Source organism: Leptodactylus fuscus, chromosome 3 (assembly GCF_031893055.1).
Source record: "Leptodactylus fuscus isolate aLepFus1 chromosome 3, aLepFus1.hap2, whole genome shotgun sequence".
Classification (NCBI taxonomy): Eukaryota; Metazoa; Chordata; class Amphibia; order Anura; family Leptodactylidae; genus Leptodactylus; species Leptodactylus fuscus.
Window position 1 is genome coordinate 65,167,689 of NC_134267.1, and position 12,213 is coordinate 65,179,901.

At 39.7% G+C, this 12,213-nt stretch overlaps 1 protein-coding gene across 1 annotated transcript in view; it reads right to left on the bottom strand.

Moving 5' to 3' along the window:
• The window catches only part of ACOXL (acyl-CoA oxidase like), a 298,517-nt gene that overhangs the window by 110,602 nt on the left and 175,702 nt on the right, over nucleotides 1-12,213 (bottom strand). Inside the window, exon 15 of the mRNA XM_075267702.1 lies at nucleotides 4,603-4,714. Within this exon, the coding sequence (XP_075123803.1) occupies nucleotides 4,603-4,714 (112 nt within the window). The remainder of the gene's footprint in view (nucleotides 1-4,602; nucleotides 4,715-12,213) is intronic.

Here is a 12,213-nt window from a genome sequence, read left to right on the forward strand (position 1 = left end):
ATGGTCTGGCATGTTAAGAATAGTCTCATATATCACGATTTACCTGACAGAACAGGAAGGACAAATTTGTAATAAATTGTGAACTGCACTGAACAGGTGTCAACATTGAATTTGAAATTTGTAGCTGGCAGAACAGTGGCCATATTGTGAGTCTGCCTCAAAAAAATGTACCAGTGATTACACTTTATGGCAGATGCTTCATTAGTGTTCATTCCATTAAGATTAATACATTTTATTTGTATTGTATAAATATATATTTTAAAATCTAGAGCAGAGGTCCTCAAACTTTTTAAACAGTGGGCCGGAGGCACCAGTATTAATAGAGACCCTTGCTGGTATAAGCCAGTAAGGCCTTAGTGGTACCATCATCAAGATAATCCAGCCTCTTATTAAATTAGTCACATGTCCATGCGACAGAATGGAAATGTACGTCAGGAAATAGTGTACTGTTCTCTTAATCCTAAAAACTGGTGTCAGTTATAAAATTATGTTGAAGCACCCCACCCCAGCCCGCCTCACTTTCCACCCTGCACTACCTCCATTTCTGGAAAGTAGTGAGTGACACGCAGAATAGGGGAAGTGGTGCACGAGAGGGCCTTGTGCTAAAGATGCGTTACATTATCACCTATGCACACCAGAAAACAAGCATAGATGGGATAATAAATTCTCCCGTTCTCTTCAAAATGATGCGACCATTGGTTTCTACAGGAGGGATTTCAAACGTGTCAAACGGATACCTATTTCTTAGGTTATGTCTAAAGACAGAATCTTGTCATAAAACTGCTCAGACCTGGCATATGGCGTGCTTCCAATACAAATACAAAGAAAATCTGCAACTAAATCTAATTTCCATTTATCTGAAGAGGGTTGTTTTGGAACAAATTAAAAACAACACTTTTATTGATATATACTAAAAGCTTTTAATATATATCAATAAAAGTGTTGTTTTTAATACGTCCCTGATAGTTACCTACTAGAGATGAGCGAACACTGTTCGGAACAGCCGTGAATGGATGAATGGAAATGAATGGAAGCAGCCGGCACGCGGGGGGTTAAGCGGCCGGCCACCGGCAAAGTCTGCGCGCCAGGCGCTTCCATTCATTTCTATGCGAGCGTGCTGTTTAGATCGGCTGATCCGAACAGTGTTCGCTCATCTCTATTAGCTACCTATCCCTTCTTTTTTGTTTTTACATTTTGGGCACGTAGAATTGGACATTTTTTTTTTATTTTTTTTTTTTGAACAAAGCAGATGGATTTCTCTACATTTCTGAAGCAAGATTGGCTGCATGTGAATGTACAGCCAGAGGCGTAATAATGGCCATATCTGTGGTCATATTAGAACACCAGTACTTTATGCAGGTATTCCAATGCATTAGTACACTTCTTTTAGTCTGTCTCCAGAATCCAGTATAACAACCAGTATATCAGACAGAATCAGACAGTGTTTTCCCCTTGTGAATCAGTTCCGCTGTTGATGTCAATATGCATATGATCTCATTGGTGGCACCAATTCAGAAGTAGTGGAAAGCACCATTTGATTCAGATGACCGTAACCTAACTTAACCTTACATATCTTACCTTAAATATCTGCTGCAACTCTGAAGAAAAATAAATAAATAAATCTCGATTTCACTACTGGTACCCTAACCTGATTTGTGTTGTTTTTTGCTTTACAATTTTTGTGCACACAGTTTTATTAGACATTTTTGTATTCTAAGAGTGTGCTGAGTTTTGAAAGGGTTGAAAAGCATCGTGGTTATTCCCACAGCACTTTTCACAGAAAAAGTTCCTTTGAATACTTTCTGCTTCAGTTATGCATATAGGGAAACTGCTGGTGTTTCCGTATGTATAATTGACATGCTGTGATTTTCTAGATTTTCAAAATCGCAACGGTTTTGGAAATCGCAGAATGTCCGCTGTGCATATTTTCTTGTAATGTGTGCATGGGATTCCCTAGAATTCCATCAACTTTGCTGAAACTGTAAAATGGCATGTTTTCCCGCTGCATTTACGCCACAGGCAATCTGCGGTGTTTAAGTCACGTGGGGCCTCAGCCTTAGGGCTAGTTCACACAGGGCGTATTTTGGTCCTGATTTTGATGCCGGAAGCCGCGTCAGAGTAGGGCCAAAATGCGCCTGCCACAACTGTCCCGGCTTCCAACAGTCGCGACTTCCCGCTCCGGAGTAGGCCAAAATGAACGGGCCTAGACCAGAGGGTGCTGCCACGAGGCGAACGCCAGGGCTGAATCAGCAGCGGAATCCACCTGAAGAAAGGGCATACCGCTCATGGAAAAAAAGTAAGCTAGCGGTCTACATAGACCACTAATGTGAGGGGGCGGATTCTGACGTGGATTCAGTGCCAAAATCCGCCCCCTCTTGCCCAGTTTGAACGAGCCCTTGGTTGGCATTCTCAGAGTAGAACATAGGCCCCTTCACCACTGACGAAGTTCTACTTCCAGGACTATAAGTACTAAAACTTAAAGTTACTTTATGTTAGCAGCAACCTCACTGTATAGCAAACAGGCTTCTGGAGTCCACTTTGAAGGATACATATAACCATACATCCACTGAAGCATAAAGCAGAGCACACAGTTCATATAATGGTCCATATGGTTCCATTACAATGACCACCAATTCAGCTTGAAAAAGGAAATTATTGACCCTGGCATTTCAGTAAATCTTGCTCTATTTTGCACCATCTGAACTGTGTACGGTCCTTTGATCCCTCTCTATTCTACAGTCACATATAGTTACTTTAGCAAGTCTCATTAGTTTTCATCTATAAACCATTCATAATCGTTTTTGCCATCAGACAGCTCCTTTAACCCCTTAAGGACATGGCTTATTTTGGCCTTAAGGAGGAAGCACTATAATTTTATTTTTTTCATTGTAATATTCCAAGAGCTGGACTTGTTTTTTGCAAGACTAGTTGTATATTTTGACAAAATCATTTTTACAAGGCAAATAATTTAGTGATTAATATTTTTAATACTTTCTAGAAGAGAATGTGGAAATAGATTTTTGCACTGTAACTTTTGCACTTTTCATCATCTAGTAAAAATGCAATTCTTAATTTATTTCATGGGTCAGTACAATTACGGCAATACCCAATAAGTATAGGTTAAAGACTACTTTGACACTTAAACCCATAACATTTTAATTTTTCCATGAATAGAGCCAATATGATGGCTCTTATTTGGTGGTATAAAGTTGACATTGGCTTCTTATGGGATTACAGTGGCTTTTTGATCATTGTATCTTCAGCTTTTTGGGTACAGGGATAAACAAACATGGTGATTTTGGCATTATTTTTTATTGTTTGTGTCATGCAGGTGAATTAGTGTAATAATATTATATGTCAGGTGGTTACAAATGTTGTGATACCAAATATGTGTAAGTTTTTATTGTTTATTTTTTAAACACACGATAACATTTTAAAATGGAGAAACTGGGTTTCTGTGTGTCTTTTGAAAAATTTTAAAAATATAAAAGTAAGCTATTTTACTAATATTTTTTTTTTTTTGAAGTCCGGCTCAATACACTACATGCATACTGCAGTATATTACTGAATTGTAACAGGCATTCTATTAAGACATAGAAAGTCTATGGTGGAAGCTACATGTGCAATTGTTAGGCCGCTGGTTGACACAGTAAGCCATCAGCACACCACAATAATACTACAGTGGGCCAGCTGTAGCTACGGGAGCCTTGCAGTCTACAGCAGGGCGTCTACGGGGATCGTATGGGCTCTTCCCGATGTACATTTTCTATTAAGGACTTAAACTATATAAATCTTGCAATATACATGAGCTCTTGCATTCGTACACCTAGTGAAAGCATTGTATAGATTTCAGCTCTCAATAGAGGAACAAAGGAAAGAAAAAAGTGCATATTTTTACATAAAGGAGTCAAATAATAATAATGCCCTTCTTGACAGTAGAGTCCATAGCGCTGTACTGTCAGAGGGGGCATACCTTACAACCCAACAATGACGTTGAGCGGTGATGAATACTCCCCAGTACTAGTCTATGGACGAGTACTGTCAGTAGGCAGGGGGGCGTTCCTCACTACTCAGCGTCATTGCTGGGCTGTAAGGAATGCCCCCTCTGACAGTACAGCGCTATGGACTCTACTGTCAGGAGGGGCATTCCTTACAGATTGTCAGAAATGTCCTTCTGACACTGAAGAGCTATGGTAATGACACCAATAGCTCTTCACCAGGGGCACATAATGGGAAAGCAGATAGTGCGCTGAATTCAGCGCACCGTCGGCTTTCTAGTGATATATATAACCGAAGGTACCCGAGGATATGAAAGGTCCTCTAACTGCAGTAATGTCATGCACTGGTCACTATACAATTGTATAAAATTGTATAGTGACCAAATTAAAAATTGTATTGAAACCCTCTGGTATACAGGTAGTTAGCATACAGGTGAGAGTTATACTAACATGCGATTACTGCAATTAAAAACCGCATGCAGTTCTTCAGGATAAAAGCCCCATATAAACTCAGCCTAATAAGTAGCATGATTGAACTGGTCATATGACTATAAATCACAGTGACTTCTTATTTCTACAATAAAGAGATAATTGAATGTATTACCTTGTGGTAAAGTCTGGCAGCCAGCCCCCGCTGTAGGACTCTCTCCCGAAAATTGACAGCTTTTAAAAAGAATGTCAGGCTGCTGATTTTATCTGAACCGATTGCCAAGATACTGAAAGCAAGAAACAAACAGTTGTGCATTGTTAGTACAGACACAAAACAAAAAATGGCTTACAGGAGTTATGTATACCGTATGTTAGTGTATATAGTTTTTTTTGTGTGAATAGACTATAAGCAGGTACAATCACACTCGCCTTCTCGGTCAGAAAAACAAATGCACAATGTATGAGCACTAAACAGTAATACCATAAACTAGTAAAAGACATTTAGGCTGGGCCCCAGTTGTGAAAAAGCTGTGATTTAGCCACAGTGTAAACCGCAGCTTTTTATAGCATCTGCAAAGTGGATGGGATTCTGGCTAATACCATCCACACACTGTAGAAAAATATCCACGGAAGAAATGCTGCGATTTCAAAAAACGACTGCCATTTGTAAATCGCAAAATGTCAATTATACCTATGGAAACACTGGCATTTTCCATATAGGTGTAATAGAGGTAAAAAATCCATGGAGGAAAATTGAGCACTTTCTTAAAGTGATGTGTTTCTGCCGTGGTTTGTTCCGCTGTACTTTTTGGCTGCAGCTCGCCACGTGGGGACTTCACCTGAGACAGTTTATATAAATTGTGGTCAATAAATTTAGAATTTCATGTAACTAGGCCTAAACATTTCATTTTCACAAAGAGTTAAAGGGGCAACATAAGGGAGTAACACAAAAGGCAGCTTTAGAAGCTATACCCTTCAAATTTTTACAGAAAAATTCAGTTTCAGTATCCATTCTGTTAAATTCATACATTGCTTTTAACCCCTTCTTGCCGGTGACATTTTCAATTTTTGATTTTCATTTTTGACTCCCTGCCTTCAAAACCCAATAACTTTTTTATTGTCCCAGTCACAGAGCCATGTGAGGCCTTAATGTTTTCTGGACAAATTGTTCATAACGGTACCATTTATTATTCTGTACAATGTACTGGAAAGCTGGAAAAAAAAAAAATTCAGAATGAGGTGGAACTGGAGAAAGTGCATTTATTTGTTACGCGCTTCGTTTTTACGACGTTCACTCTGAAGCCAAAATGACCAGTCACCTGCATTTTATGTTTTGGTACGATTCTGGGGATACCAATTTATATAGTTTTATTTATATTTAAACCCTTAACAAAAATCTAAAAACTATAAAAAAATAAATAAATAAATTAAAGACCCCATATTCTGACATGCATAGGGCACCTTTTTTTTTTGCGGGACCAGATGTACTTATTAGTTAAACCATTTTGTGTATGCGTTTCCGATGGGAGAGTTGACAACTGTTTGGTTGTTTTTAGGCAAATTTTGAGATGGAATCTGCCTCCAAAAACCACCTGCAAAAAATACACTCTATGAACTGCAAATTATATATATACATATATATAGTTTGTTGAGAAACTGATTATGCCAATAACCTTCTACAAGTCTCATTCAGTAAATTGCAACCCCAAAGGCATAATATAGTGGTCAACAACAAACTATGTTCTACAGCTACACAGTTCAGATGAGGACATGACTGAAGATAACTCAGTGCTAGTAAAAAAAAAAAAAAAAAGTCGATTATGGCCTCACACCCACAACAAAGTTTACCTCTTACAGAAAGAATCACCTTGTGTCCTCAGGTGGAACTGCTATAGAACATTTCCAACAATTTTCTGGAACATGACCAATTCAAGTGTTTTGTTACATTGCAAAGCAAAAAATGTCATGCATAATGTACATAATACCCCTTTACATTCAGTTGAGCACTAGCTATTAGAGATGAGCGAACACTGTTCGGATCAGCCGATCCGAACAGCACGCTCCCATAGAAATGAATGGAAGCACCTGTGACGGCGGTCAGCCGCCGGCAAACTCAGCGTCACAGGTGCTTCCATTCATTTCTATGGGAGCGTGCTGTTCGGATCGGCTGATCCGAACAGTGTTCACTCATCTCTAGTAGCTATGTATGATGGATCACAATTCAGAAATTCATGAATGCAGTCAGTTGAGCAGTAGCTATGTATATCCAGAAATATTGGTGCCAGGGCAGGCATCAGCACATGGCTTACCCAGGCAAGTGCTAAGGCCCAATCATAGGTGACGCCTGGACCTCAGTCGAAAGACAGAAGAGGAGCGAGAATACCCAGAAGAGGAAAGGTAAGTATAAGTGTTTGTTATTTTTAATCACCTCCCCTGGACCTCTGTTGTTATAATCTGGGCCTGAGGTACCCTCCCTCATTCTGCCTCCTATTGAAACTAAATGGAGCAGGAAGCTAGGGAGGAAAAAAAAGTGTCCTGCTGGATCTTGCTGCAGATTCTGCAGCTGATTCGGAGGCCGCGGCTTGAGACTCTCCACTCTATAAAATCATTCATTTGGGCCAACTCAGCGGTAGAAAGCTGCAAAAAATTGCAGACGTTCTGCTCCGTGAGCCAGGGGCACAAAATAAATAATAATTAATCCGAGGCAGATGTCCACCTGAAATGCCTCTTTATTTTCTGATGTCCAAACAGGTTGGATCTACTTGTACCTGTATTACACTCCACTCCAGTAGGTTTCCCTCAGCAAGAAACATTCAATTTTGATAGTTTTTTTTGCTGCAGTGGGCATGAGTTACTCCAGAAGGGGCCCACTGAGGGTCTGTCGCCCAAAGGCCCACACAAACGTGGAGCTGGTCCTGTTTGGTGTGATCAGTTTTAGATACAGATATCACTGTATTGTTAGAGGGGCTCGCCTTATAGCTCAGTGTCAAGGAATGTCCCCCCGACAGTACGTTTCTGTAATCTTGTGCTGTGAAAGGGCAGCACCATTATCTCGGGAATGATGGGGGGAGGGAGATACCAGTAAAACAAAGTGTGCTGAGGACATGAAAGGTCCTCTTTAGGCTAAGGCCCCACAGTGCGGGAAAGTTGCATTTTCAGTTTCAGATTTTGCTGAGTTTTTTTTTTTTTTTGAGCCATAACCTGTGGTGTTTTTTTTTTTTTTTTTTATTAAATGCTATGCTTCTGGTTAGCATCTCTTATTGTCACATGTCTAAACATAAAGGGTATAAAACTGTTATTTCTAGAACATGTCTGAATTTGATTCTTACCTTTTACAAGTGATTTTGGGAGGAAACCCAAGGTGAAGTATGAAATTTATCAAAAGTACAGTAGATAAAGAGCAGTGCAACGTAAGACAGGAAAAGACTGTATGTGCTTTTGTAACCATTAGTTTATTGCTCTAAAATAAAGTATTAGGGAGCCTATACACGCATATCACATTGAAAGCAATAAGTAAAAAAACCTCTATTGATTTCAATGGGGAGCGCTTGTATGCCGGCACCCATTCAAGTCAATGGGATCTGTTTTTTACGCTGCTCACTCTGAACGAGTTTTACATTCAGAATGAACGAGCGTAAACTCCGTGTGCAGGGTTTATTTGCAGTCAGGTACTGTTGTGATGAGTCAAGCAATAAATGCAAAGATAAAAACTCAAGCAAAGCTAGAGGAATGACTTTCACCATCATCATAAATGGGGATTTTTTTTTTTTTTTTATTGTAAGTGCAGTGAAATTATGGAATGTCCTGCAACAGGATCTTGAAGGAATTCGAGAAGGCCTGACTGTATAATACCACAATATATGTGTACTAGATGACTTGAGATGGATTGATCAAACATTTAGATTCTGGAAGGTATTTTCCTCTTATATGAGGCAATTGACAAGTACTTCATAGGGGATTTTGTCTTCTTTGGATCAACACTCTTGGATTTTAGGTTGGATGTAATGGATCTGTAACTGCAAAGAAAACTGCAACCACATATTTCCAAAAAAAAAAAAAAAAGTTTTGTTCAAACACCACCAGCATCTATAACATTTGTTGTTTTTTTGTTTTTTTTTTAATCCCAGAAACCGTGGGAAACAAATTATGCAAAATAATGAGATAATTTGCGTCCATATTACTGTAATTCCTAAACCCCCGAAAGGATCCACTTCTCTATCCCAGCTACCGTCCGATCTCGCTATTGAACGTGGATCTTAAAATCCTAGCCAAAATTCTTTCCTCCTGACTGACTCCTCTGTTGGGTGACATTTCGGGTATAGGTGATGTATCTCGCCGTTGCAAAGCGGCGGCCTACGCAGATGACATTGTTTTTCTTCATCTGCCCACAGATCTCCCTCCTATACCTAATGTTCACCTTTAATGAGAATTCGAGGCTAATTTCAAGCTTAACCTCTCAAAGTCTGAGGCACTTAATGTGACCCTTCCCCAGCCATCCCAACAGGTCTCCACTTTGAGTTAATCCATTCCAATGAGCCGGGCTTTGAAACCTCTAGGAGTCTCCATTACTCTTGACCCAACAGACCTTTTTTGTGCCAATTTCTCACTCATGCTATCATCTATCTGTTCCGACTGTCACCATGCACCATCTTTAAAAATGAATATTCTGCCACGATTCCTATACCTCTTACAAACACTGCCTATACACGTTCACCCCTTCATTCTTTCAGGCCTTGTCCTCCATTCATTTGGATTTCATATGGTCTGGTAAGTCAGCAGAGCCCTTCTTTCTCGCCCTAAACGTAGTAGTGGCTTGGAACTCCCAGATCTCAAATTATACTATTTTGCTGCCCATCTAACTAGGATAGTGGAATTGTGTAGACATGGTTCGCTTAAACTATTGAAGGCCTATTCTTGACCAACTGGCTTTGCTCCTTGTGGAGTCCTATTGCTCTTTCTGATGAAGAATTTTCGATTGTTTCACCACCACCAGATTTTTTATCCCCTTCTTTCTTCTTGCTCATTCTGTGTTTTGTTTTTGTTGCCATTTGGCTCCTTTCACTTCCTCCTTCTGTCTTCTCTCCTTCCCCTTCTCCTCTTGTCTTCTGGCCTCTACTTGGGGATCTCCCAGTTACCTAAAGTATAAAACGTTGTTTCTGCCATTGCAGCTATCTGTTGTCATCGTATTTTATGCCTTTTTGAAAAATATAAAAATACACTTGGAAAAAAGCTTTCATGATCTCCCAATGGAGATATACTTTAAAGGTACGTTCACATGTAGGAATCTGCCACAGATTGGAAAACTGGATATGTTGGCAGTCTCTATATTTGCTTTGCGTTCTGATTCATAACCATTAGAAGGTTTTTTTTCAATAATGTAAATAATGCTTAAAGAAGTATTCCTGTAAGAATGTTTTTGCTCCTCCTGATTTTTTCCAATCCAGTTTTCACATGGTCTTTTCCTAGAGGATTTCACAAGCTAGGTTCAGGTTATTTTAAGCGTATCCAAAATTTCAGACAACTTTTTATTTTTTTTTTTATTTTTTTAAGCTGGCAGGTCACATTAATGGAACCTTCTTTGAAAATACTACACAGGACCTATCTGGTTCCATCTAGGCTACACCTTACATTTCCATATATCTCACCTCTAAGCTGCCAAGCCTACTGGTGGATCCCTTACATATTTGGTGGACCTGCCCCTTAGTACGCCGCTTTTGGTGATCCATTCACAGGATAACCCAGATTCTTTTAGTTCCTTCACATTGTCCATCTTTCTAATTGCTATGCATCCTGTAAATTACTCCAATGTATATTGATATCTGCTAAAAACCATCTAGTTTCCAAGTGGAGGACATCAAAATTTATTTCGGAATTGCTTAAAGATTAATGCCTTCATGACGGATTCCCGAACACATTTTAATAAAATACAGTCTCCCAGGATTAATAGAGCAAACTTTTCATGACTGGCATATTACCATCAATTGTGGGGTCCAGCTGAACAGATTGCAAATCTAATCCACCAATAAGGTCGAGGCCCATCTCCTTTGAGTTTGTTCATCATGAACATTTTTAACGACATTGTTAAAGGGGTTATCAAGGCAAAAAAAAAATAAAAATGTATACTTACCTTTCCACAGTGCTTCAGTGTTTACCAGTGTGGTTCGGTCTTCTTGATCCAGTGTTGACATGTGGCCAAATTCCCAGCCACACGTGACCACTGAGGCCAATCAGTGGCCTTAGCGAAAGGTACATCATGTCACTACCTGTGACATCACAGGTCTCTTTCTGAGGCCTGCTGATTGGCCTCAGCGGTCATGTGACCATTGAGGCCATTCAGCGGAACTCAGGAAGAGACTCATGAGAAGATGCTGGAGCAGAAGGACCAGACCACTCTGGCAAGAGTTCGGAGCACCAGGAGTACATTTTTTGGGTTTCTCACCTCCCCGGCATATTTAAAACAATTTAAAAAAAAAACAAACAAAACAACTGCCTGGACAGCCTCTAGTTTTTCTTTTTATTATTGTGTGTTATATGTTTTCAGTTTGTGGTTTATATGCTTTTTTTCCCCTAAGTTATTTGTTTCGTTATACTGTTAAGCCATGTTCTTTTGTCTTGTCGTTCAGTAAATACCATTGAAACTAAAATGTTTTTCGGCCCTTTCAAAATTTGAAAATGATCCTGAGTAATTGAATAACTTACTGACCACTTTATTGTGAAAATATGCGTTACTTGGACCAATTTAATTTAATCTATCAACAAATGTATATCAGCTTTCTGGCATAGATATTTAATAATGTGGTGCATCTTTAGCACAAGGACATTTCTAGTGCCAAAGATGCACGTCATCCACCATTTGTACCTCATTTTCCACTTCGCACCACATTATAACCCGTTCCTGAAGAAAATGGAGGCGGCGTTGGAGAGTTCTCTCGCAGCATTGGGGATGTGCCCAGTGCTGTTTGAGCTCTGAGGCCCACCCCCAGTGCTGCGAGAGAACTCATTTGCATACCGGCAAAAACTGGGATTTCTACGAAACGGTGGCGTGGAAAAGACATCTAAAGGTAGGAGAAGAATAGCCTTACTTAAGGCTATTCCTACGTGATAGGCAGAAAAAAATTAGTTTAAATGATAGGATCCCTTTAAAGGGAATATATCAACATATTTTTTTTATAAACAGTGAAAAACCGTATATACGCAAGTATAAGCAGACCCGAATATAAGCCGAGACCCCTAATTTTACCACAAAAAACTGGGAAAACTTATTGACTCGAGTATAAGCCGGGGTGGAGGGGGAATCCACTATTGCAGATAAAAAATCTGGTCATGTGCATTGTAGCTTAGTAACTCCATGGGGATTATAGTAATAGCAGTTAACCCTATCATGTCCCTCACATTAACCCCCTGTGTGCCTCACATAAGAGTTCTTCATAATTAAGGTCCTTCATTAGTACCCTCATGTGTCTCACATATTAGTAACCCTTATATGGGGCACACAGGGGTTCATATGAGGGACATGATGGGGTTAACTGTTATTAATGTGAGGCACATGGAGTTACTGAAACTAAATTAATAACTCCAAATGCCTGACATTAATAGGCAGCGTAATTAAAGGAAGGCACTTGTGTGTTTCACGTTACTGTAGCTTCCTCTACTCCATACAACAGATATCTTCCATAAGACACAATGAATCCTGGCCACTCATCTGCAGGGTAGATGCTAAATCCTAGAGGGCTAAAGGACCTCTGATGACGTCATGACCATGTGATCGGACTCTGGTGTGGGCGGA